The sequence below is a fragment of the Protomyctophum parallelum genome (genome assembly GCF_964188405.1).
Source record: "Protomyctophum parallelum genome assembly, chromosome: 18".
In the NCBI taxonomy this organism is placed as follows: Eukaryota; Metazoa; Chordata; class Actinopteri; order Myctophiformes; family Myctophidae; genus Protomyctophum; species Protomyctophum parallelum.
The window spans coordinates 34,314,854-34,342,646 of NC_139716.1; the positions used below are offsets into that span (position 1 = coordinate 34,314,854).

General features: G+C 44.2%; 1 protein-coding gene across 2 annotated transcripts in view; it reads left to right on the forward strand.

Moving 5' to 3' along the window:
• The window catches only part of lrch4 (leucine-rich repeats and calponin homology (CH) domain containing 4), a 70,715-nt gene extending 43,608 nt beyond the window's left edge, over nucleotides 1-27,107 (forward strand). Inside the window, exons 3-18 of one of the 2 annotated variants that reach the window (XM_083788641.1) lie at nucleotides 3,547-3,676; nucleotides 3,823-3,928; nucleotides 9,276-9,522; nucleotides 11,727-11,826; nucleotides 12,340-12,454; nucleotides 13,562-13,680; nucleotides 15,120-15,178; nucleotides 17,990-18,151; nucleotides 19,039-19,110; nucleotides 20,432-20,489; nucleotides 21,347-21,407; nucleotides 22,100-22,201; nucleotides 24,018-24,115; nucleotides 24,771-24,908; nucleotides 25,173-25,250; nucleotides 26,144-27,107. In XM_083788641.1, coding sequence (XP_083644767.1) covers nucleotides 3,547-3,676; nucleotides 3,823-3,928; nucleotides 9,276-9,522; nucleotides 11,727-11,826; nucleotides 12,340-12,454; nucleotides 13,562-13,680; nucleotides 15,120-15,178; nucleotides 17,990-18,151; nucleotides 19,039-19,110; nucleotides 20,432-20,489; nucleotides 21,347-21,407; nucleotides 22,100-22,201; nucleotides 24,018-24,115; nucleotides 24,771-24,908; nucleotides 25,173-25,250; nucleotides 26,144-26,434 — 1,936 coding nt within the window. In that variant the 3' untranslated portion in view covers nucleotides 26,435-27,107. Of the gene's footprint in view, nucleotides 1-3,546; nucleotides 3,677-3,822; nucleotides 3,929-9,275; nucleotides 9,523-11,726; nucleotides 11,827-12,339; nucleotides 12,455-13,561; nucleotides 13,681-15,119; nucleotides 15,179-17,986; nucleotides 18,152-19,038; nucleotides 19,111-20,431; nucleotides 20,490-21,346; nucleotides 21,408-22,099; nucleotides 22,202-24,017; nucleotides 24,116-24,770; nucleotides 24,909-25,172; nucleotides 25,251-26,143 lie in introns of both variants that reach the window. The other variant, XM_083788640.1, reaches the window with a different exon arrangement.
• The last annotated feature ends 686 nt before the right edge of the window (nucleotides 27,108-27,793 follow it).

The following is a 27,793-nucleotide window of genomic DNA, read 5'->3' on the forward strand; positions in this document are numbered from 1 at the left end:
GAGGCAGTAAAGTCACCAGCTAGCAGCTCCTGGTTAAAAAGAACAGGACAGGACAGGACTATGTACTTTAATGACTCGAAGTGTGCTTACACTCATTGTTTTAGAACATGTCCCTAGATGATAATGTGTGGAGGAGGTGCTATTCTTACAAATAAAACTACTTGGTGTGGTAAGTTAATTTAGTCTACTCTACTACTCTACCAACCACTTAGACATTGTTGTTGCATCCTGCCTGATGAAGGTCTGACAGTATGCAGGATTCCAGTCTTTCCAGTCTCTTTTCCGTTTTCTGTCAGCCAGAAACATCTCATGTCTAGGATTCAACCTTTTTAATGTTTTTTTCCCCTAAGTGAATGCCCTACTTCTGACATTTGTGTCGCACAAAAGTATTGAATAGAGCGAGGCACGGCGGTTTTAATCCTACAGCTGCACATTTCAGCAAGGCAATTCAGTGTGCTTTACACGGCACATTTTTTATTATTTTTTATCCCACGATTTTGTAACCCATTTTTCACCCCTGTGTCAATTATCTAATGTGATCCTGGGCTCTACACACCCTCCGCCAACCTAGTCCCCATATATGGGGGACATGGGGAGAGCAACGGACTTGAACTCATGCTTCCTTCATGCCTGAGTGTCCAAGTTGCTCCTTTACACCTGACAGGGGGAGTTTCCCTGGTTGGACGTAGCACGTGGAAGGAACACGTTATTCCAACCAGTTCCTTTCCCCTCCATCAAGTAGTTTAGTAGTTTAGAGACCAGGATTACTGCATGTTTTTTTGTGAGGGTACCTACCTACCCTATAGGGGACACGGGGAGAACATGCAAACGCCACACAACATTGTATAACTGTTAACACAATTATACAATGACATTAGGATGCATGAAACAAGCGCTGTGAGCTTGTAGATCTGCTATTTTCATTTATATTTTAAAATAGTTAAAAAATGAAGAGTTTTGGACATACAAGGTTTCCACTCGACATCAACAATATACAAGTCCTGTGTGCTACCCTTAACATTTACACTGGGCTGGTGAAATAGGAAGGTTTTTTGGAAGGTAGTTGTTATTCTGTGCTACTCTTAACATCCATGCTGGTGAAATAGGAGGTATTTTGGGAGGTACAGTAGTAGTTATTTCGTTAGACAAAGGCCTTTGAACAACACACACATGCCATTTCTGTCTGTCTCTCCCTTAACCACTTAACTAAGACCTATTTTCGCACGCACGCACGCACGCACGCACGCACGTTGCACACACGCACGTCACACACAAGAAAGGCATGACATTCACACCAAATGTAAACCACTAGAGTTACCAAACAGGCTTGTGTCAGAGTGGCTAATGCTTTGAAATCCAATACACCTGTGTGTGTGTGTTTAGTAGGTCCAGGTGCATACCTTCGCCATGACATGTGTGTGTGTGTGTGTGTGTGTGTGTGTGTGTGTGTGTGTGTGTGTGTGTGTGTGTGTGTGTGTGTGTGTGTGTGTGTGTGTGTGGAAGGCTAGCTTGCCTTCCCGATCCAGACCACACCGTATCTCATAGAATATTAAAAAATTATGCAGTTGATGAGGCCAGATTACAGGTCCTTCCAACCAGACTCAATCTCTCTCTGTGGTACCCTAACACGTTTCCTCCTCATTGTCTGCACCATGACCACACTCCAGTTACAGAAACACTGTCACATATTCTTAATGGCTGCATGTATATAAGGGAATGTACATTGCTAGGCACGACAGAATTGTTGACCTATTAGCAAAGAACATACAGTAAGTTCATATGTTTCATCACTCGCCAAAATGTATAAGCAAATTCACGTGTTTCAACTGCCATGTTCATGCACAATAATGAAAATTATGCCTTTTCAGATGTCACAGCTAATACACCAGATATTGTTGTTGTTGAGGACAGTAGAGAAGTGACCATTTTGGAAGTGGCATCTACATTTGACCACAGTCTGGAAGAGGCATTCCTTACCAAGGTGCTTAACACATTTAGTACAGGAAGTGCCTTCAAAATAAAGGCTATAGAGTGCCAGAGTTGTCTGATCGCTTTTACTTTGAAAGCCATGAAACAGGAAACACTTGCCTAAAAAAGTTGACTTTACAAATGGACCTCACATCCCCGATCATCTTAATATATTGTTTTACGCTCCAAAAAACGTTCATATTTTGCGGGAGAGACGGATGAGGAGCAGAAATGAAGCGCCAGCATATCGATCCATTCATCACTGCGGAGAGCGCCTTGGATTAGGAGATACGAGTCATTCTTTCCGCCGCGCTAACATGGGAGTCAATGTCAAGCTAATAGTTGCACTGAGCGTTAGCATACGGCAAGCGAAAAGCGAAATGCCAAAAAAAAAAATAGGAAAAATTATTCTTATGACGTCCTTATGACGTTCTCAGACGTCCTATGTACAGAATCTGTTAAGTACCAGCGTCTTAACGATGCTATTATACAGCTTGGCTACAAATGTAAACTACTTGTGTTCATATTTGGAAGCCTCTGTAATGTCCATAAATCAGTCGTGAGGGGCCTGCAGATTGCAGGCATGCCCATGCCGAGAGCTAAGGCATCGACAAAATTCTGTTCAGTTTCTGCAATAATTGGCAGTCGCCATATATGGAGAAGGCGATGCTTTCTGTACCCGTGATCTGTATCCTGAAGCACTGTATCCTGAAGAGTTTCTTTCAAGCTTGCGCATCCACTATTGTTTGTGTTCAAGAAATTCCTTGTAAAATGTGAATGCAAATAAAGATGTTAAGTGTGTGTGTGTGTGTGTGTGTGTGTGTGTGTGTGGTGTGTGTTCGTTCTAGTACAATGGTTCACAAAATAAATTGGTCGATATTTTGTGTTTTATTTATGTATAATGTAGGAAAAGGAAAATATATATGATTTTATTTGTGACCACAGGTGTTGCATTTACTATGAAATCGTGCAATTCCCGTCAGTCAGTGAGTCAGTCAGTTGGTCACGTGACACGTGACATCATCAGGGGTGGAGATCCCTGATGTCATCAATATTGGCCAGGAACTCTTCATCTGACCTCAAACCCTTCTGCATACATGGAGCTGACACGTTCTGACATTCCATATGTTGATCCTTCCCCATCCATCCTTCCTCTTCGATGTCTCCCTTTTGACTGATACCTGTCCATTCAAACTCTAGACGGGCCTGCCCCAAAGTTATTAGTGCAGCCGGAAAAAACTAGAGTTCTCAACAGGCCCGGAAATTAAGGCCCGTCCCTAGCTGGGCACTCATCAAACCCTGTACACTCAAGACACTGCCCCTGCTGCCACCCATCCTATGTCTACATAAATTACATAGGTTTCGCCTTTGCATACTTAGTTGTGACCTGGGTCCGCAACCACAAAATTGGGTCCTGAGTTGACCCAGTGTCTGGCAAAACCCTGCCCTAGTATTTAACAGGTTATAAGTCAATCAATAACAACGTGTGTGTGTGTGTGTGTGTGTGTGTGTGTGTGTTTGTGTGCGTGCGTGTCTCTCTCTCTCTCTCTCTCTCTCTCTCTCTCTCTCTCTCTCCAGTCGTAACCTGCTCTCCAGCCTCCCAGCAGCAGTGTGTCAGCTCCCCTTGCTCAGAGTGCTCATCTTCAGCAACAACAAGCTGTCCTCCCTGCCCGCCTCCATACAGAGCCTCACACACCTCCGACAGCTGGTACCTGATGCACACACACACACAAACACACACACACACACACACACACACACACACACACACACACACACACACACACACACACACACACCACAAGCTATTCATTCATTCATCATTCACTGTTGTGTTGTGTGTTGTTCTGTCAGGATGTGAGCTGTAACGAGCTGCAGTGTCTGCCTGCAGAGCTGGGTCAGCTGGAGTGTCTGAGGGACTTGAACTTGCGGAGAAACCAGCTCACCACGCTGCCTGAAGGTACACGCACGCACGCACACACGCACGTACACAAATTCACACGCACAACAATACGTCCTCCCGGTGGAGGCTCCTCACTGGCAGGTGAGTCAGTAGGATACAACAATAGGTCCTCCTGGTAGGGGCTAAAAGCTAAATATATATAATATAAAACATAACTAGTCTAGAAGACAAAGAACTATAATGTCCAAGCATTCTTGAGTCTTTAGTAGTATTATTAGACCCTCCAGAAAAACGCGAGAAAAAATCCTTGATTATGCAGTCTAAAATCCTTGATTTTTGGATGGAATATGCAGAAAAGTTTCAAAATATGCGTGCAGGGTTTTATGTGCTTTTTAGGTTGATGCAGATGCTTTAAAGAAAATTAACTCTTGAGAGCATGAAATTAAACCAAATGGACCCGGGTTTCATTTTACGCTCTCAGATCTATAAGGGTACATTTGGTTACCAACTCTCCGTCATTTAGCTGGGGACCACCTGGAACCAGCGACGGCTCCAGAAAATTGTGACTGGGGGTGCTATGGGGGGGCTGGCTATTTAGAGGGGGGGGCTAATGAATCTTGGTTTAAATAGAAGTCAGTCAATTAGGCTTTTTTTAGGGGGGGCTCCACCAGAGGGGGCTAAAGTGCCCCCTTGCCCCCCCCTGGAGCCGTCCCTGTCTGGAACCCCCTCAAGGTGGTCCCCGGACCACTGGTTGGACAACCACTGGTCTGCAGCCTCCTCCAGCAGTAGCAGATGAACACATTAGATGCTGATAGCATCATATCATTAGTGAGCCTCATCAACTATTCATCATGTGAAGCACCAGCATTATCAGTCGACTTACCGTAAGTCCCAATTTCCTTAACCACTTAAGCCCTATGGACATCACTTCATTGACCGGAGTACCCCAGGGGACTATACTAGGGGCCCCTCCCTTTCCACTCCTATACACCATATCTCGTTGTGGAGAATAGCAGATTTATATGCTTACAACGCAACACATTGTGAGTGTGAGCGTGTAGAAAGGATATCTTTCGTTCAAATGCTCACCTATACTTTCATGGTCCCAGAATAGGGATCCACACCCCCGCCCCTACCTATCCCCTTAAAGCACAAATGCAGTCTGTAGCTGTATTACAAAGAATACATGAATATGAATATAGTATTAGTACCCAACCAAGGTCCACACAGATGTACCCAAACCACAAACGAGCTCCAATGGTTTTGAATTAGTTTTTTAATAAATAATATTAATAATAATAATAATAATAATTTTATATTTGCTATTTCAAGTTATGAAACTCACGCCTGAAGAAGGTCAGTAGACCGAAAGCTTGCAAAAAAATAAACCGATTGTGCGCAGATTGAGTGTGCGGAGCTTCCCTTTATTTTCCCTCATATTCCTTTTGTGGCTCCAGCACCTCCCTAAAGTTTTTTTCAGCAGATGAGCGGTGGTCCCTCTTCTATTTAAGTTATGAAACTCACAAAACTACATTTCCATGTCAGGGCTGGTGACTATGATGTCCCGTCACCCAGGGGACAATAATAAAATATGTATTTGGGACAAACATTAATCTCAAGTGGGACGCGGTATGGTACAGAGTTGTCACTGTGCAAACTGCATATCTGACTGAATTATGATGTTTGAAGTGTACAACTTCAACCACACGCTGTGGGCTTGTAGATCGGCTGTTTTCGTATGCATTAACACATTGAGACCTGAGACCAGACAGAATGTCTCCTAAATCATGACTGTTTTCTTAAAAACCTGTTTCTACACATGTATATCAGTGGTTCTCAAACTTTTTCATGTCAAGGACTTCGCCCATCGGCAAAACAATAAAAAACAGCACTCTCTGCTCAGTCTGCTGTTTGTTTAGCGTGTGAAAGCAAAGAATATAAATTAAAAGATTTTCACACGTTTTCACGATTTTTCTAAAAATCGTGGAGCGATAAAACGCACCTACAGTATAGTTCATTTTCAATGAGACCCTCTTAACGGTTCCGGTTCCTAACGGTTCCCTTAACGGATCCTAATATTATTTTTTCCCTTTTTTTTCTGACATAAATTATGCTTATAAATAACTAACCTAACCAAGTACATAATACAAACAAATTAATTAATTAAATTATTGAAAATGCACTTTACAATTATGAGGTGGCACTATTATTTAAACTTCACCACCACCACCACCAGCTAGCCACCACAACAATATCATTTTTACTGTATATTGCAATTTGCTGTATATTAAATACAGTACACATTGCAATAATGATATTGTTGTGGTGACAAATGTTGTCTTTAATGTTCAGATGAATTTAATATGAAGGACCCCTTACCCTAATGGAAACAAATAGTGCTTTCTTGGATTAAAAAATCCTTTTAGCAGACCTTGTATTGAACTGTAGGCTACGTTCCTGTGCTTTTTTCTGCAAACTGTTTATAAAGTAGGCTAATCAATCTATGGAGGTATATGCACCTAAACGCTGGGCTCTCAACAGTCACGCGATTAATTTAGAGCCAAATCAAAAGCAGTTCAGTTTCTTATAAGTTGTAAAAAATAAGTGCAGACAAATTGATTTGGCGTGATTCATAAAATATCAGACAGAAAGACGTCGAGACATTGGCGTTCTAAATTAACACCATTAACAACAGTTGTACAATACACCTAATGAAAAGCTCTGTAGACATTAGTAGTTTTTATTTTCTATTACGTTACTAGCCTGGGGAAAGTGAACCAGCCTTGCATCATCCTCATCCCCCGCCGGCTGTGGTGGAGCTGCGGGGAGTGCGGGCTTTCCGGATGGCTCTCAAATGCGATTTGCCTAGATTATTCTCGTGAGTTGTGGACTTGTGTAGGCGTATTGATTTTGAGTTGTTTCATCAATGTGGACGTGCAACTGGTACAAGTAGCAACAACCTTTGCAGGGAACTATAGCATAACATTTATTCCACTTTGCGTGCTCAGCCTCAGAGTCATTTCCCTCTCTGTTAACCACACTTTGGAGATCTCTTCGACATCACTCGCTCCACGGCGGTGAGCGGTCGCTGAATGCACAGAACAGTGGGCGTATCCTCCCCGACCCCACACACTCCTTTAGGTGGGGTAACGTCACCTCAGGCTCTGCTTGCATGCATGCACAGACACAGCGGAGCTCAATGACGACTGATGAGAACCGTTTGGGGAACTGTTAATAAAAAAACGATGGAACCGGCTCCGGATCCGCAATGTCGGAACCGGATCTGAAATGGACCCGGTTCCGAATCCCAACCCTAGCTACAACATGACAAAACGGAATGAACAACTGCCTAAAAAACTACTTTTAAGAACGCCATACCTACTTTAAACAAGCAACGCTTGCTTCCGCGGTGTGACGTCATTGTCCGCTCCATCCATATGCATTACAAGCGCGATCTTTAGCAGTGTTTCTTTCGGGATGGATGGAGGTGATATGAGGTGAGGGACGATGTTAGGAGCAACCGGAGCCCCGGAAATGACCGATTATTACTTCCGGTTCACGGAAGCGAATCACAGGGTGATTTGCAGCCTTTCCCATGCATTCTGTTGGCAGAAAAGTAGCTGAGCACAGGTGCTCATTTCCCTGCACATAGAAACACACACACACACACACACACACACACACACACACACACGTGCACACACACATTAAAACCTGGGAGCTGACCAGTACAACCACAGTCTTATACTGTTGGCCACTAAGCAGCTCCAGGGGGAGCAGTTGGGGTTTCAGTGCCTTGCTCAAGGGCACTTCAGCGGTGTTGGGTGAGTGATGACAATCACTTCCCCACCCAGATTATTCCTGCCCGGCCGGGGAATCGAACCGGAAACCTTTCGGCAACAAGGGCGCTTCTCTAACCCTTAGGCCACCACTGCCGCCAACATTGGTGGCCAACAGAATCAATGGTGGCATCAAGACAGAACACAGTTCTCTGGCAGCGGATGTTCTTTCCCACAGACGCTGCATGTTGTCTCATCCAGATTCAAACCGTTGCTCCACATCACCTGGCTCCAAGCCAAGAGAGATAGAAAATAGGTCAACCGAACATGACTGCGTCAATTTGGACATTTTTCTTTCACCACATAAAGAAGTATAGCACTAGTTTAGCAAACTGTCACGGTAAGTCCAACCGTGCTTCTGTCTCTTGTGTTTGCTCAACTGAACATGATCTGTACCCAGCAAGTACTCACACCCAGAAGATAATGAGTCATCCATTGGGCACACACACAATAATAATCCCCCACATCCACTCCCTCCCGTGCGAAGCTGCAATTTCTCTCCTCCCCAAAAACCCTTGATGAAACGAAACAGTGACTAATTATTATGGCAAACTTAAAGGGACACTAGGTAACATTTAGCCTATTTTTGAAATATATGTATATATTAAAGCTGGGACTCGATTAAAAAAAAAATCTAATCAGAGGCTTTGCGATTAATGAATCTAGATTAATCGCATTTTAATCGCATATCATTATTTGACCCGAGAACAGTGAGAAAGCAATTTTTTCAAATGGATTTTGGTATACTAGTGAATCAATGAATAGTGAATGCATAAGTTTAAGCAATAAAATATTGTTTTTGTAGTAATAGGTGTAATAATTCTTTATTGAATAATTGCACACAACTGTGCTGTAATCCACGCTACCATTGGATAGCCTTTTAAATCCTATTTCCAATCCACGGGGACAAGCAAAGTGATCTCAGCGGCTTCCCCCAGTCTGGTGAACTGTCTGCGGTGTCTGGTGGTGTTATTGTCTGAAGAGGACACGGACACTTGGTGCGCAGGTCCGTCTGAAAACTGTCCAGTGACAACGTTCCGCGGTGAAAAAAATAGTGCGATTAAAATGCGTTAATTTTTTTAATGCATTAATTTTTCTGTAGTTAATTAATCGTAATTAATCGCAATTAGTCCCGGCCCTAGTATATATACATATTTTAGTACTCATTTCCCTCTATCAGCCACTATATTATTGTGCTAGTGTGTTTCCTTGCAGAAAGACACACCCCTCTAGCTGTATTTTGATTTTGTTCCACTGTTTATGTTGACATTGGGGAGCTGGCCAGGGGTCTTAATTGATCCATTTGAACTTCAAAGGGAAATGTGCACTGAGTTGATTGATTGGGCCATAAAAGTGCATTATTTGTCTTTGGAACCCGGCGACTACTGGCGTTAGCAGGTGAACAGGCGATAGGTGGAGGAACGTCGCCTGAGAAAATCTTTTCGGGCGACATCGTCTGACGATAGCGGGCGATTAGGTGATAGCCAATGAAATTCAGGATCGCTCGCCCATTGTTCTCCCGCTGTTAAAACGCATTGTATAACACCACTGGATCTCCTCGTCAGAGATCGCCGACCTGCCGCTGGTGCGCCTGGACGTGTCGTGCAACCGCATCTCCCACGTTCCCGTGTGCTACCGGCGCCTGAGGAGCCTGCAGAGCATGTCCCTGGACAACAACCCTCTGCTGCTGCCCCCCGCGCACGTCTGCTCCAAGGGACAGTACCACATCTTCAAGTACCTCCACCTGGAGGCCCACAGGAGGAGGCAGGAGGAGATGGAGACCCACCTGAGACCCACCGCCTTCAACAGCTGGTGAGAGTTGTTTAAGACCTAATTTACTCTCATTTAATTGTAATACTGTAGGTGGAGGCCTCGTATAAGCCCCTCTGGCTTCTTGCCTCCACCTGGCACTTTCCCTTTTTATATTTTTGTATGTTCTATGGTATTGTTTATTGTACTGTGCTAAATCAAATTAAAGTTTTAGGTGATTAAGTTGAACACCGAAAGGGTGGTTAGTAAAAACTAGTGTTGTAGTACTCGAGTCCTTGACTCGAGTCTGGTCTCGAGTCCACATTTACTCGGTCTCGTCTTGGTCTCGCACACACTTTGAGCCCATTCACATTAACATTGTAAGAGAGCTGTCTGGTGTTTATAGACCGCTATCTTGTTATGTAACACTAACAGAATGTAGCTGACCTGCTCTTGCAGTGTTTTCTGTACCTATAAAATGAGAAAAAAATAGTCTCACCGGCTGTTGATCTCGGACCGGGAGGTCGCAATATTCTTTTTATTGAGCTCCTAACATCATCCCTCGGCCCATTTCACCTCAATCTGAGCCTCTAAAGCCACTACAGATTGCGTGCGCACAGAGTTTTTGGATTTCCATGACGTCACAACATGGAAGCAAGCAATTGCCTAGCGACGGGAACCGAAAATACGGTAAAAATAGTATTAATTCTGGATTAATACTCTTTTAACATTTTTCAGGTTCTCGTGTTTGGCACAGCAGGGTTTAAGCTCTATGCACAAGGTTTCCCGAGTTTGACAAAGCACTGGTCTTTGGTACTGGAGAACCCTGCCCTACATTCAAGCTGTACAAAATAACAAAAGCTGCTTTTGCTGCAGAATCACTTCCTACACACGTTGCACATACTAGAGAGAGAGAGAGAGAGAGAGAGAGAGAGAGAGAGAGACGGGTCAACAATGGGAACACTGTCGATTTGTCACACATTACCGCAGTGAAATTTGTTCAAACCTGCATTTGACCCATCTCTTGGAGTGGTTAGCCGCAGCCGTGCCACACTCGGGGAATCATTTGATTAGTTGATTTGACCCCCCAATCTAACCCATTGAGGCTGAGTGCCAAGTAGAGAGGCATTAGGTCCCATTTTTACAGTATTTGGTATGACCGATCAGGGCAGACACTCTAACCCCAAGGCCACTGTTCTGGCCACTGAACTGACAGCCACAAGGCCACTGTTCTGGCCACTGAACTGACAGCAGACAACAGATTAGTGACGGAGGGAAGGAATGGCTTTCATGAAACATTGATGAGGCGTAACGGATCACCTCCCAGACTAGGGAGAGAGAGAGAGAGACAGAGAGAGAGAGACACGGAGAGAGAGAGAGACAGACAGATGAAGACGGAGAGAGGAAGATTCAGTGTGTGTGACGGACAGGATAGGTGCCGAGGAGGGGAGAGAGAGAGGAAATTGATTAGAAAACCATATGTTTCCTCTCTGAAACCCCATGCTTTGGTGTGTGTGTGTGTGTGTGTGTGTGTGTGTGTGTGTGTGTGTGTGTGTGTGTGTGCCTGCGTGTTACTAATAGTTGTGAGCACCACATGTCTCTGCAAGTATATGAGAAATAGACGTTTTGATGAACCATTTGACTCGTCCTCTCAAGAAAAATGGTTGTTGTTTTATGGTTGGGGAAAAAGAGATAATGTTATGTTTACATTACAATCAGGACAATATTCATGTTGAGGTTAGGATCAGGATTAGACATTCAGATGTAAGGTTAGGGGTTGGAATTAAGAGTTCAAAAAGGCGTAACGCAGAAACCTGTGGCCTGTAGAATGATGTTACCAGGTTAGGTAAGAGTTAGGTGCGTGTCGCTGTTTGATGACGTTTTGCGTGGAGTGGTCCTAATGGGCAAAAGAGGTGGCGGAAATGTGCCTGAATCATGAGTTTTATATGTATTAAAACTGTACAATATATGAAGACATTGAGGTAATAAGGTACTCAAGTGGAGTGCTGGTAAGCTCGGGCCTAGCAACCAGACACCACGTCCACCCTATTCTGATTTATACTTTAGTTGCGTGCCAAGTCTCATTCAACTGGAAAATGGCTGATCTGCAAGCTCACAATGTGTCACAGCGCTATGCGTTCTGTCCTAAATGTTGATGTCCTCGCAGGTAGAGCAATACAAAACTGTGTGTGTGTGCGTGTGTCTGTGTGTGTGTGTGTGTGTGTGTGTGTGTGTGTGCGCGCGCGTGTGCGAATGCGTGTGTGTAGTCTGTCGGATCAGGAGCTGCTGTTCTCAGTGCAGTTTGGAGGTCTGGACTCTGGCTTCAACAGCGTGGACAGTGGAAACAAGAGATGGTCTGGGAACGAGGTATTTGGTTCTACTGACAATACGGTTAGAAAATCGTTTAGGGGCCCAGGCCGTAGCGTAACGGTCTGGGCACCGGACTGGTGATCCAGTCGCGGTGTGCCGCAAAAAAATATCTTAAAAAAAAATAAAAAAATACGTTTAGGCATAGTTTGAGGTTAATTTTAGGAATAGGTTTAGGTTTTTGCACCGTTTTTACTGAGGTTAAGATTTGGAATAAGCTTAGATTGAACCATTTAGGCATAGTTTACTGAGGTTAAGTTTAGGTATAAGGTTAGTTTTAGACATAGCTTTACTGAGGTAAGTTTAGGAATAAGGTTAGGTTTAGACATAGCTTTACTGAGGTTAAGTTTAGGAATAACTTCAATAAGGTTAGGTTTAGGCATAGTTTTACTGAGGTTACGTTTAGGAATACCAGGCTGAGCACTTACGGTGGTTGTATGCCCGAGGCAGCTTTGTTTTAAGGCGAGCGTTCGTGTATCCCTTTTAATTGATAACGTATGTGTGTGTGTGCAGTCCGCAGACGACTTCTCTGAGCGCTCGCTGCGTCTGGCCGAGGGCAGCCGAGACCCCCACCGAAATCTGGAGGAGAAGGTGGAGGAGGACCCCTCCCCATCGGAGGGCGCCAAAGGTGAGGAGACGCACACGCACGATTCCAATTACTTCCGGTTGTGGGGTCATGCATTTCCGGGTATTAAAAATACAACTTCTGGCTGCACGGTTGTGGCAAAGGCTAAACGCAGCGAGAGAGAGAGATGGGAATGAGTGACATTCAGCAAATGGTCCGAACCAGCAAGGAATCGAACCACCGGTGAAGGGGACTCCTGTTCAGGGCATTTAGTGCCCCTGTGTGGTACAGTATGCACCCTGAAATGACCTAAAAGTGGGAGTCGGACGGACGGACAACCCAAAAACATAATGCTGTCCGCTGACGCAGGGTGGAGGCATAACATAGTCCTCTCCTCTTATCACAGCTGTATTGAAAGATTCCTCAAGTACCAGCATGCATTACGTACAGTCCTCCAGGGCTGCTGATGGGTCCTCGGTCTAGTTTATTTTCTAGGCCAACAAGCTCCAGCATACAGAGAGAAGCACGATGCACTTCCATAAATAAACTTAGACGGGGTCGGGAAAGAATGGCCAGCAGTATTCTGTTAGGAACTGAATTATGCATCGAACGAATCAGGCCTTGTTATGTTTTTGTTTGTTTTTCTGAACAAAATAGACTCTAAAGAAAAACACTCACACAACACTCAGCCTTTATTAAAGTTGTTCTCTAACCGGGAGATCCCCATCGGGACGATGTCCCGTGACCCACTAGAGAGAGAGAGAGAGAGAGAGAGAGAGGGAGAGGGAGAGGGAGAGGGAGAGAGAGACAGACAGACAGACAGACAGTCAGTCAGGCCGTCCGAGACAGTCAGTCAGTCAGTCAGGCCGTCCGAGACAGTCAGTCAGTCAGTCAGGCCGTCCGAGACAGTCAGTCAGTCAGACGCAGGCAGGCAGGCAGTACAAGACATGATTTAAACTCCAGTTGTGTGCCAGTGTCGCATGCATACTGTAGCACATCTCATCATACAACTCACTTCACAAGCTGGCGGTGAGCTTGTAGATCTGATATTTTCAGGGAGCGAGACCAGCATATCAGCGTGTATAAATGTATGTAACCTTACATATTGTTTAGTTTAGGAAACAACAGTGTGCTGGCCAGGCTCCTTTCATTTTCCTTTCCTCTCTCCAGTGAACGGTGACCGTGAGCAGGTGGAGTTCATCGACAGCGTGACAGAGGAGGAAGACGAGGAGTCGCCACCCTCCGCTCCCCTCACAGCGCCCCCTGCTGTTAGCCCTGCTGCTCTCGCCGTACGTGTCTGTTTATTCATTCACATTCCCTATTGTTGCTGTCGGAAACGAATATCCTGTACTTTTTATGGCGTTGTTTTGTGAATGAATGCCCTGCTTCGTCATACAGGAGTGTTTGCATCGCGACGGGTCTTACGCTTGTAGATCACGTATTTTCACTACTTTTTAATGTCTTTAAAATTATGACCAAAAAAAATCACACTTGTGCGAAGCGAGGGGCACTCTTATCATCGTACATCATCGCATTCCGTGCTCAGTCAATCAAATCATCGCTATGGGGTACACACAGACACACAAAGCTGGTTATAGGAGGGGCTAGTGCCCCTCAAAAAGGAATCATTTTGGAGTCAGACATACAAGTTTTCCACTTGACAGTGACGACAGTGCTCCTCTCAACAGAGAGAGAGAGAGAGAGAGAGAAGCAGCTGCTCAGTATTGACTTTAATAAAGGTCATAGGTACAGTATATGTGTGAGCTGAGACGCTCTGTGGTCCATGGAGTCTTCATTCGTTTTAGGGTGTGTCCACCAAAGCTTTTTTTTTCCTGCCCTGAATATGTTTGGAATAGTTTTCAAAGGGAGCGCCGTTTATTTATTTGCGCTGTGCTGGAAACACTCACTGAGACTGAGCGCTTGGAAGTGTTTTTTAAAATAAAACTTTTTGAAGTCAGCTAGCCTATAGCCCCTCCTATGTACAGCTTTGTTTGTTTGTACCACGGAATTTGATGATTTCATTAGCTGAGCACGGAATGTGATTGTGAGACGGAGGATGACTGATTTAAGCGGTCACACCTGGCCAGAGTCATACTAGAAGTGGACTCAGAGCTGGGTGTGGCTGCGCACCTGTTGTGCATCATGGACTTGATCAAGGCACAACAGGTTAAATGAGTCATCTCCACAAACACTCAAGAGAGAGCCTCTGTCCGGACAGTGGAGAGCCATACTCTCTCTGTCATATATTGTATTATTCCCTGCACATGGAGGAATAAAGCTACAAACTTAAGGCAGCTGCTCTGTGTGTCCGTCCTTGCCCTGGGTGGTGACTAGTCGGTCACAGTGATGATGTATGTTGTTAACACAACGGAGGCCGCCAGCATATTTCAAAATATAGGTGCTAGAGTGCCAGCAGATATGGCAGATTTTACTTGCACCTTCCGTTCCCCCCCAAAAACCGGGAGGCATAATCTTCCATTCTTAGCTCACGCTGGTCACCCTAAAGTCTCCCTTGAAGCGTTAATATTCCAAACGAGATGCATGCTGAAGTCAGAAATTAAGACATTGTCCTTCTGGTGAAAACCATATATGGCCAGTAGAGAATTCATTCCATATGTTGATCTGCCCCCCATGCCAAAGCGTCAGAACTCGGCCCAGCAGTCTGCTGTCACCCAGGCGGATCAACGTAGCATACAAAATGTAACAATTCTGTGTTGTATTTTTGTAGGAGCAGAAGAAGATGCGGTCGTCCCCATCCCACAGCTCGGACTCATCGACGACACACAGGTAAGCGCGTGTGCGTGTGTGTGCGAGTGTGTGCAAACACATTGAGTTTGTGCCATCGTCACCCAAAGAAAATATGGCAGCGTGTAATTTCTATGATTTTAGTGTGTCACTAAAATGGTGTATTTTCAATTAAGCCTTTTGACTCAAAGGCTTTCAGCTTTCAGGAAGAAACCAAACATTCACAGGGAAGACATATTTTAATATTATAACCACACCTGAGGGGGCTATTAGAGTCATGTTAACTCCATAGACACATACAAAACACCTGGGGGTCTATTAGAGTAATGTCAACTCCATACTGTAGACACATACAAAACACCTGGGGGTCTATTAGTCATGTCAACTCCATAGACGCATACTAAACAGAAAAAGTAAAAAACTATGGCACATAGTAAACACGTAAAAAAAGAAAGTGAGTATGTTTTCCACCACTGTGTACTGAGCTCAGTCACTCCCACAGTGAGAAAAGACCCACAATGCAACACCTTATCACTTCTTCACTGTCCACTGGACACCTCGTATAGTCCGAAACCCTCGCTTCTGAGGAAAACGGAACCAAAATGTCCTTGAATAGTGACAATAGCCAAGATCTACAGCTCACAACGCGTGGCGATGTAGATCTGCTATTTTCACTACTTTTATTTATTATTATTATTATTTTATTGCATTCAAGTGACCAAAAAGATACAAGGTTTCTACCGGATTGCAACAAATTGTTTTTCTATCTGTCCCCCCCCCCCCCCCCTCTCTCTCTCTCTCTCTCTCTCTTGTTATGCAAGGTCATAGTTAGTGTGTGACAGGCTGGGAAAAGTCAACACATTGTGGTTCCCATTACTCACTGTGTGTATCAGACACTCAGCCTTTAACGAGAGGAGGAAACCCATTCACTGCTGTTTGGACAGAGCGCTCCATTCTCCACGTTGAGAGACTGTTTGAGAGACAAAGACAGTGTGGGAGTGGGAGAGATAGAGGGAACAGATGATGAAGCGAGGTTTGCCAACTATGAGATATCTCGTAGTTTAATTGACACCCGTTATCTGACTACTACGAGAGATATCTCCTAGATATCGCTTTATATCAATTATGAAACGGTGTTGCGCGGTGTTGACATCCTGGTGTTGGGGAGGTCACCAGGACTCTAGATGCACCTCAGAGGCAGATCTCTCCTGTCCGGGGGAGAGTAGAGAGAGTAACGACATCAAACTTATGGATTGTAGCTTTAACTATATATTGGCTCAAGACCAGGGGTTATCAACGGACAAATCAGCAGACAAATGTAATGTTCTTATTTCATAAGCGTCCATTTGGTCCAATTTTGAACACGCTCAGAGTTACAGACCTGCTGTTACGGTCATTCAGGGCTAGCTCTTTGTGTGTTTCTGGTAATATTGTTATCCACTCATTTAGTAAAAATGTCCACCACAAGCCCGCATGGCGATGAGATCCGTCCTGGGGGTTTGTTCCACAGCGTTTAGGAGAAACAGAGTGTGCATTCTCAGAACTGGGCTGGCTCCCTGTGTTTGGTCCAACATACTAACAGTCCTACAGTCATGTAGTCCGACACCTTATCCAAAACCCAACCCGGAACCTAACCTCACAGGAAGCCACGGGTTGCATGTCGGGAGCCACAGGTTTGTTTTAACCTGCTACCGATTAGTTTGAACCTGCCACACATGTCTGGAGCCACGGGCGAGTTTTAACCGGCCACGGGTTAGTTGTAACCGGCAGCGCATGTCGACGGTGTTGTCGAACTAATGCCTGTCGGACTGTTAGTACTGTATGTCTAACCAACATATGCACCCCGGCTTGCTACCAAGCTCCGGGTGCCTGACACAGTGCCCTGCCAGCCTCATCCTTCTCTCTCTCTGAACTTGTCAGTCTAGTGCCCTTCGTAGCATTCTTGTGATCACCTGGAACGCCCGTAAAGGAGCCAAGAACAATGACAGCTGAAAGAGAAAGTCCAATTTAATGTAATGTAATGTTAAGGAAATGTGCAGAAAATGTGATTCTGCTCAAATGTGCTCTGAACACAATGAGCCTGTCTTTCCAGACATCAGTCAAATGCACCCTGTTGGTTTGTCTCGGCCTATTTTTAGCTCCAAGGCTGTAGTCTAGTCCCCCATGATCACTCTATCTCTCTGTGCTGTCTGTGTTTATCCCTGTCTCCGTTTGTCAATTCAATTCATGATGCTTTTTTGGCATGACATGACATGTCATTGTGACAATAGCAGTTGTTTTTTACAGCGTGGGTTTACGGCAAGAGGCTGTCATTGCAATTTGCACGTTTGAACACTTAAGTAGCTTTAAAAGCACTCAAGTACAACTTTGACAGAGCAACTTACACTTGTACAGTAGTTGAGTAATATCTGAGCAGGAGTATGTGTACTCAAGTCTGTACTAGGGATGCACCGTTATTGAAATGTTGGCCCATATCCGAACATCAACAGCTTGAATGTAGTATTTTAATTTAAAAATGTCCCCAAAAAACACTGATAGTTAAAACATCACAAAAGGCTTTTTCAGGCTTTTTATAAATATTTCAACATAATTATTATAAAATTAAATATCTGCTAAAACCAGTGTATTATTTTGATATCGACCCTGTACCGATATTGCATTTTAAGGCCAATATCGGAGAATACTGATGTGATGACCGATTAATTGCCCATCCCTATTCTATACTCAAGTACTTTAGGGTTGAGTACTTTGACCACCACTGACGTCTTGTCCGCATGTTCTTCCCTCTGTGCGTACGTGTGTGTGCGCACGTGTGTGTCTGTGTGTACTGTATGTGTGTGTATCCTATAGGAGCAGTCTACACGTGGAACTGGGACCCCCGCAGTCTTCATCATCCTCACCCTCCCCTGCATCTTCCCCCCCTGCTTGCCCCTCCCCTGCCCCCCCCAGCCCCTCCCTGGAGGAGAGGAGGAGACCTGGATCTCTGCTTCTCTGGCAGGAGAGAGAGAGACAACAGTAAGGCCTCAATTACACCTATACATCTAGCATACAACAATGTTGCATGCAAGATGTAAGCAAGTTGTAAGTGTCATGGCCGCCCCAATGCATTTCCAATGGAAGTCACATGGTTTGATACAACATTTTTGTTTGATGCGGAAGAGGGGGGCACAACACAGCCATCAAACAACAATGTTGTATCAAACCATGTGACATTGGTGGCGGCCATGACACTTACAACTTGCTTACATCTTGCATGCAACATTGTTGTATAGGTGTAATTGAGGCCTACGTATGAGAGAGAGAGAGAGAGAGAGATCATAATATTATGCCAGTCATTGCTGGGTTAAATTCTGGGGTAAATAAGCAACCAACAAAAAACCCTTTGTATTCACTGATAAAGCAGTGCGACATGGTTCGACATGGTTCTGATCTACAAGCTCACTCACTAGTGAGGTTTGGTTAAAATAACATTTGTATTAATTAATTCACTTAAGTTTAAGTTCAAGTTCAATAAGTTAAAAAAAAGTTTTAAACTCGTATTAACAAGGGCGTTTTATAAGAAATGTTGGGTGCAGTACTTAGTTTAGACAGTACTTAGTTTAGACTAGTCATTGGTTAGACCAGTCATTAGTCCTACAACTACAAGTCTACAACCTATCTCAAACCCTCACCCTATAACCCGGTTAACACCACCCTAACCTCCCCCGTGGCAGTACACCTAAACCTAACCTTAACCCTCTCCCAACCCTTATATATCTAACCAGTGACTAGTCTAAACTAAGTATGCACCCCAGAATGTTGACGGTGCTATATTTCAGTAGTCAACAGTCCTCCTGTCATGCTGTCCTGTGTATTACCGTACAGTCTTAACCACAACTTTTTTTCTTTCCTTTTTGGTACAGCTTACTGAAGTCCTCCTCGTCCAAAACAGGAAGTCACGTGACTGCGGCGCCACAGGCAGGAAGTTGCTCAGCGTGAGTAGAAACGCTGCCCCCAATAAAATAGACACATGAAAAAGTGTAACATTTGTACTGCTACTGAGTGAATGTCCTCTGATTCTGGTTTATTTTTGGTTTCGTTGCATTTCCTGGAGTCGTATCATCATATCAATTTACAATTTGGGCATTTAGCAGACGCTCTTAATCCAGAGCGACTGGCAGTAATCAAGAACAACACATGGTAATACATAAAATACATAAAAACAGCCTTGACAACCTTACAGGCATATACAAAGGCTAAAATTATGTAATTTAGATAGCATATTATGTACATTATGTCTATTTGACACTGTAAATCTAAATGTATTATTCGCTAATATTGTTTTTAAAATGTTTTATGTTAGTTTTTTTGCTTTTCTACAGCAGACATGCAGCTGTTGTTAGTTATCCAACTTAAGTACTAATCCATTCCTGGTTGATTGTTTTCATATCATATATAGGCCTACTGTACGTCAATGTAGGTGCTGTGGCAATATTCAAGAAAGATTTTCTTAGGAAAAAGCATGCGTCATACGCTCAATGGGCTGTACAACTACAGTGTGTAAATACTTTACTTGCAATTGGTGAGTTTCGAAAATAGCAGCGAGGCATTGTGGACTAGTAACTTTGATTCTGAACAGCTGCTGTGAATTTCGGCCAATCAGATCGGCAGCTGCGCAGCCAGTTCTTCACCGGCTCTGCCTATAGTTAACCCTTTACTCGCTGGTTGTTTCAGAACACGGCGTTTTAACGCTTGATTGGATGAAAAATATATATTTTACCGCAGAATAATCGACTAATATTCAAATGTTATGGTATTCGAGTCGACTACCAAAAATCACTTTGATTAATGGCCTACAATTTAGGCATTTATCAGACGTGATTTACATTAAGCAATAACAAAAAGCAGGGCATACATCACATATATAAAAAGTAGTCATGAAACATACGTAAGCTAAGAACGTAACAGTCGAGTATCTATATCATGCAAACTATACTATATTATATATATTATACATTATGTATAAAGTGCTATGACTACATAAAATGCAATTCTAGTGCGGCATACTACTCTATAGTGTATTTTATAGCTTCACTGTACAGATATTCTACTGTTTGGATGTTAGGTTCTTAGCTAGCTTGTGATTCTTGATGACTATTTCTATGTATTTGATGCATTACCATTTGTTGTTCTCACTGCAAGTCCCTCTGGATTTAGAGTGTCTGATAAATGCCAACATTGTAAATTGAGAAGGGAGAGGTTTGTAGTGTAATAATTATGTCATTAGTCAACCTGTGATGTTTTGTCTCCCCCTAGTGGCGGCTCACCGGAGAACACCTACTCCTCCCACAATGGCCTCAGACACAGACGTATGGTGAGTTTTTGTAATAATTGTACAATTCAACGGTGTCGCCTCCTTTATATTATCTTCATGTGAGACTTCACATTAAAGGTTATGCACGTGACATCATCATTGTACCCGGAATAATGCGGGAACGCCTACTGAGAGGCAAAAACTACTTTCTGGCCTTGACAGCGCATACGCACATCCAAACAGAAAAGTCCTATCTGATTGACAGCCCATACATCCAAACAGAAAAGTCCTATCTGATTGACAGCGCATACGCACATCCAAACAGAAAAGTCCTATCTGATTGACAGCCCATACATCCAAACAGAAAAGTCCTATCTGATTGACAGCCCATACATCCAAACAGAAAAGTCCTATCTGATTGACAGCGCATACGTACATCCAAACAGAAAAGTCCTATCTGATTGACAACCCATCCATCCAAACAGAAAAGTCCTATCTGATTGACAAGCCCATACATCCAAACAGAAAAGTCCTATCTGATTGACAAGCCCATACATCCAAACAGAAAAGTCCTATCTGATTGACAGCCCATACATCCAAACAGAAAAGTCCTATCTGATTGACAGCACAAACATCCAAACAGAAAAGTCCTATCTGATTGACAGCAGTTTTGAGCTTGTAGATCGGCTATTTTGCTACTATTTGAATTGATATCCTGATAAAAAAAAAAACTGTTATATTTTTTTGTTAATTATTTTTGCTATATACTGTCATAGCAAAAATAGAGCGACACGTTTTGAGCTTGTAGATCGGCTATTTTTGCTAGGACTGTATATGTGGCCCTGAGTGTGGAAATATAGTGGCCCTCTCAACCTTCAAAGTTGCCCTATTTCATACTTGTGTCTCTCCATCAACAGAGTGCAGACCAGATGTCCGCTGTGGTTCCTGCACCCGTCCAACGCTCTGCTAGCAGAATAGGTACAGTAGCTGCATTAAAAGAAAACTATTTTTATTTCAAGAATCAAAGTATACAATAATCAATTTTATCAATACTAAGTACTTGGGCGTTATATTTTAGCAATTTTAGGAAGAAAAAAAAAAGGTTTGTCCATGTGTTCAAATATAATGTCTATGTATTTGCCAGAGAAACACAGTTTTTACATATTTATATCCTGCACTATCCACATGTTTTACACAGATTAAATTTCTTTGACAAATAGTTACTGTAAACTATAGTTTTTTTTTTAAATCATTGAATCGTATCACCATAATTAACCAATATCGTCCATGTATCATCAACCATGTATTGTGATACGTATCGTTACACCCCTAGGTACAACACCCACACACACACACACACACACACACACACCCCCACACACACACACACACACACACACACACGCACAACGGTTTAATAAAAAACAACTGAAAGCTGGAGTTGAAGTAATGTGTGTGTGTGTGTGTGTGTGTGTGTGTGTGTGTGTGTGTGTGTGTGTGTGTGTGTGCGCGTGCGCGTGCGCGTGTGCGTGTGCGTGTGTGTGTGTGTGTGTGTGTGTGCGCGTGCGTGCGTGCGTGCGTGTGCGTGTGCGTGTGCGTGTGCGTGTGCGTGTGCGTGTGCGTGTGTGTGTGTGTGTGTGTGTGTGCGCGTGTGTGCGTGTGTGTCTCAGACATGCCATCGTCTCCCCAGACGTCCTCTCCTCCCGGTCAGGCCCAGAAACCCAACAGCTTCCTGTTCAGGACGTCGTCGCGCAACAGTTTCAAGAGTACAGGTACACACATAACCCATTCTGACCCGAGATCAGATTCTAAAAATTTCTTCTACATCCTGACAGTTTTCCATTCTGACCTGAGATCAGATTCTAAAAATGTCTTCTACATCCTGACAGTTTTCCATTCTGACCTGAGATCAGATTCTAAAAATGTCTTCTACGTCAGTCGTTCTTCGATTTTTCAAAAATAGCAGACCTAGATCTGCTATTTTTCAATAGCTAAAGCACGACATGATGCTAACACCAAAATGGGTTCCTGCACAAAATGGGTTAAAGGCCTATTCATAGTTAAAGAGCCGATTCATACTCCTATTTTACCGCTGTTTCGGCGCTGTAGTGCCGAAATGATTTCGGCTCGTCAGAAATTTTCAGTAGGACCGAAGAGCCGACTTTAGGACGGTACCCGCCCCCCCGAACCTCAAATGACGTCACATTGTAGGCTCTACAGCGCCGAACCGACTTTTATTCTGCTCTAAAATAGGAGTATGAATCGGCCCTTAGGGGATAAGGTCACCATCTATTCATACTCCAGCTTTAGGTGATAAGGTGACCACCCTATTCATATTCCAGCTTTAGGTGATAAGGTGACCACCCTATTCATATTCCAGCTTTAGGTGATAAGGTGACCACCCTATTCATATTCCAGTTTTGGGTTTGGCTTTGGATCGTATATAGTTTTGCAATGCAAATTAGCGTTGTATTTAGCAATTCTATGAAGACAAAGAAAAAAATAAGGGTTTAATTACTTTTCTCTTCAATATCTCTACACTTGCTGAATTGATAGTCTTATTTTTAAGTCTTATCTTATGTTTTGAACGGGTAGCGCACCTACAGTCAAAGCGTGGTGGTCACATGAGTAATTTAAGGTACGGGTTTGTCCATTATGTGTTCAAATATAGGGTGGTACCACACAGAAACACTCTCCCACTGAGTGACATGCAAACCCCTCTGATCCGTGCTAAAGGATTAAAAGTGGTACAAACCCTACAGTATGTTGTCTCATCAGGTTCTGTCCACAGCTAGGTAGGGTCAGGAGACTCCGGACGCAGTGAGTCCAGAACCACACTGATACTGACTCTATGTTGTCTCCTCAGGTTCTGGTCACAGCCTGGTGGAGTCAGTAAGGCTAGAACCACACTGATACTGACTCTATGTTGTCTCCTCAGGTTCTGGTCACAGCCTGGTGGAGTCAGTGAGGTTAGAACCACACTGATACTGACTATGTTGTCTCCTCAGGTTCTGGTCACAGCCTGGTGGAGTCAGTGAGGTTAGAACCACACTGATACTGACTCTATGTTGTCTCCTCAGGTTCTGGTCACAGCCTGGTGGAGTCAGTGAGGTTAGAACCACACTGATACTGACTCTATGTTGTCTCCTCAGGTTCTGGTCACAGCCTGGTGGAGTCAGTAAGGCTAGAACCACACTGATACTGACTCTATGTTGTCTCCTCAGGTTCTGGTCACAGCCTGGTGGAGTCAGTGAGGTTAGAACCACACTGATACTGACTCTATGTTGTCTCCTCAGGTTCTGGTCACAGCCTGGTGGAGTCAGTGAGGCTAGAACCACACTGATACTGACTCTATGTTGTTGTCCTCAGGTTCTGGTCACAGCCTGGTGGAGTCAGTGAGGTTAGAACCACACTGATACTGACTATGTTGTCTCCTCAGGTTCTGGTCACAGCCTGGTGGAGTCAGTGAGGTTAGATTAGAACCACACTGATACTGACTCTATGTTGTCTCCTCAGGTTCTGGTCACAGCCTGGTGGAGTCAGTGAGGTTAGAACCACACTGATACTGACTCTATGTTGTCTCCTCAGGTTCTGGTCACAGCCTGGTGGAGTCCGGACGCAGTGAGTCCAGAACCACGCTGCGCTCCCCAAAGGAAGACAGGCCAGACGTCATTCAGCTACGCAAGGTAGCATAAAGAAATGTCCCACAACTGTCCCACTACGAGTCTCCCATGCAGTGTTGATTTTGACAGCAATGTCGTTTTTGTTTTAGTCTGTCTTTTTGGAATCAAATTTAATTTACAGTTTTTTTTAGTCAACTGAAAAGTTTTAGTTTTAGTCTAGTCAGTCGACTAAATATCTTAAGATTTTAGTCGAGTAAATCTGCTGTTCTATGTGGTTCATCAATAATAAAAAAGCAATTAATAGAATAATGGCTTGGAAAATAATCCATGGTCGTAAACATGTAATAATTCATTTAACTCTCTTAGACTTAACTACGATTCGAATCACGATGGTTCATGATATGATTTTTCAGACAAATGACCGAAAATCCTTTTTAGTTTAATGTCTCATACACAAATCCAGTATTTTCTTTCTCTCTTAATTTTCTTCTTCTTTTCAATACACAGTAGCAAAAAAAACTATTTTTTTTAAATCGATTATTAGAAAATTGTGTTGGCCTCTTCTCTTCTCTTCTCTTCTCTTCTCTTCTCTTCTCTTCTCTTCTCTTCTCTTCTCTTCTCTTCTCTTCTCTTCTCTTCTCTTCTCTTCACCGTTACATGGTTCCACCCCTAGAGATGATTGACCCTCCCATCTCCTCCTTTTCTGTATTTCGTCCAGACTCTGGAGTGTCGCCTGAAGGTGTCGTTACCAGAGGATCTGGGAGAGGCCTTGTCCAACGGGACCGTCTTGTGTCAGCTGGTCAACCAGATACGACCGCGATCCGTGCAAATCATCCACATCCCTTCCCCCGCTGTGGTCAGTACTAGTGTTGTAGTACTCGAGTCCGGTCTCGTCCATAATTTGTCTTGACTCGGACCAAGGGACTCAGGACTCTTCCCCCCACGCGAGTCACGAGTCACTACAATTCAATGAAATAAATGTATAATACCCATATTGTGCACTGTGGTTGCTTGCAACTTTATGCAACTACTCGCAACCGTTTTGGTTGCAAGGTCTTGCATGGCAAATCATTGGTGTGGTTTGGGCCTTAGTCTCATGTGTTCATTTATCACCCCACAGCCAAAACTGAGCTCGGCCAAGTGCAGACTAAACGTGGAGAACTTCATCTCCGCCTGTCGCAGGCTGGGCGTCACCGAGGTGAGTTCACTCCTGCCTCGTCAGTGCCCCCTTTTTGTGTTTTCTTTTTTTTTTGCTTTTGTCTCGGCTTTACAAAACAATCGCCAATTCAGCCAGTGTTTTGACCACTTTTAGCGCCGATACATAGATGGCAAAAATTAGCAAAAAAATATAAGCTCACGACACATTGCATCGTGAGCTTATAGTTCTTATAGAGCTTATAAATAAAAGATACCAAAAGCAAGATTAATGATAATCAATCAACGGGCTAAAGTGGTTAAAAAGGAGTTCATGTGTCAAATGTCTTTTTCTTTGTGCTTCATGAATATTCATGTCCGTTTTGCTCTGCAACTATGTTTTATCACACTGGTTCCCAAACTTTTCAGCTCGAGACCCAAAGGAGAAATTTGACGTTTGCCCCGGGACCCAAACTAGTAAAAACAGCAGATCTACAAGCTCACAACGTGGCGCGTTGTGAGCTCGTAGATCGGCTATTTTCACTACTTCTTAAACATTCGTTTTCTAAGTTATGGAATTCCTTAGATTTTCATGAAATTACAACAAAAAGAAAAATACATTGAATTTTGATATAATATTATTCATGGGAACGTTTATTGAAAAAATCTTTGGGAAATAAAAATAAAAAATAAAGGGACCTCCATAGAAATGTGTCGGCGACCCGCCCGAGCACCCCTCCCCTCCCTCCCCTCCCTCCCCACTGTTTGGGAACCAGTGTGTTTTGTCATCGTGTGTCTAAATCTGCTCTGTTTTCTCCTTGTTGCTCCTCCTCCCTGTACCTACGTTTGTATCTCCCTCCTCCTCCCCCCGCCTCCTCCATGCCTCCCTGCTCCTTCTCCTGCTCCCCCCCGCCCCGCCCCTCGCCACCCTGCCCCCCTGCCTACCCCCTGCCTCAGACGGAAGTGTGTGCGTGCTCCGACGTCTTCCTGTGCAAGACGTCCGCCGTGCAGCGCTGTGTGTCCGCCCTGCTGGAGGTGGTCTCTGCTGCCCCCAAGAGGCTGGAGGAGGAGGAGGAGGAGGAGGAGACCTCCTCCCCCCTCCGCCGCGGCGCCTCCCAGCACTCCTCGCCTTCTCCTTCCTCCTCCTCCTCGTCTTCTTCTTCTCCGCTGCTCTCCACAGACTTCCTGCTCGTCTACGTGGCGGCCATGACGCTGCTCTACGTGCTCTACTGTTACACCCTCGGATAGAGGAGACTCCACCCCCCTTGCCCCCCCTCGTTCTCTCTCTCTCTCTCTCTCTCCGTCCCGCACGAAACGTAAAGACGACGGCGCAACGTCGTTGCGATGATCAAAATACCACTTTTGTGTCGTCAAACCACGATACGATTATTGCAAGCGTTTTTTTTATTTTTACGACATACACTAATAATAGCGATTATCGACCCATCCCTAGCCTATCGCGCGCGGCTTCCTCATCGGAAGAGGAATGTGAGACACGAAGCCTTACTGCTCGCTCCCCCTACTGGCCACCGGGCACACTGCTGCTGCTGCTCACAACGCGTGCGTGTGCGCAGACGAGGTACTCTCGTTGCTGTGCATAATGTCTGTGACGACCCGCAGATCAAATAGCATTGCAACACTTAATGCACGCACGCGCACACACACACACACTGAAATTAATTATTTTCAAATGTGTGTGACCCAACTGATCAGAATTAGGTTACAAATATGGTTCAACCAGATATAACTACTGCACATGCTTAACACACAGAGGGAAAAAAATTAAATAAAATATAGCACATTGATGACATACTATTACTTGACACTACTAGACAGGATGTGTGTTTTGGGTTTTTTAAGCCACACATACACACACGCACTCACACGACACAGCTGCAAACCCCACCAGAGCCATGTGAAACCCCATTTACACTTCATAGGACGGTGAAACACGCCCCCCAAAAATAGCTGATCTATAAGCTCACAGATGGGACTGTTTTAACCGGTTTCCACCCACCCTCCAAATGGCACATATGAGCTACTGCATTTTTCCCTCCGGGGGGGGGGGGGGGGGGGGGTGTTGTGTTATTGTTAAACATCTGCATTAACAAGAAGTTCTCCAAAATAATTAGAACATATAATAATTGTTATTTTGATCAACGTTTGACTGTTGTCTCTCCTAATGGTACCAACGTCAAAACAGCATGGACTGTAGTTTTGGGTCTGAGAGGCTAAATGTCATTAAATGGTGCTCCGTGGCTCAAATGCAGAAATGGACCTTGATATGAAAAGGGTTGAAAACCACTGGTCTAGCAGACGTGATGTCCACATACGTACAGTACATAACCAGCCCTACAGTGTGATGACGGTTCCAAATGTGATGGAACCCATTCCTGGTTCCTCAATGTTGGATCCGGTTCCCGAAACCCAACCGTAGTCGGACAGCGAGCAGGTAAAAAAAAACCTTAACAGAGGACAACATTACGGATAACTTTCCCCAAACACACAGACCTGCCTGCCATAGCTTTAGCTTTATACTCAATGCACAGCACGATTTTACACTCCCCCCCCCCGGCCCGTGGATCACAGGGGGAATGAACTAAAGAA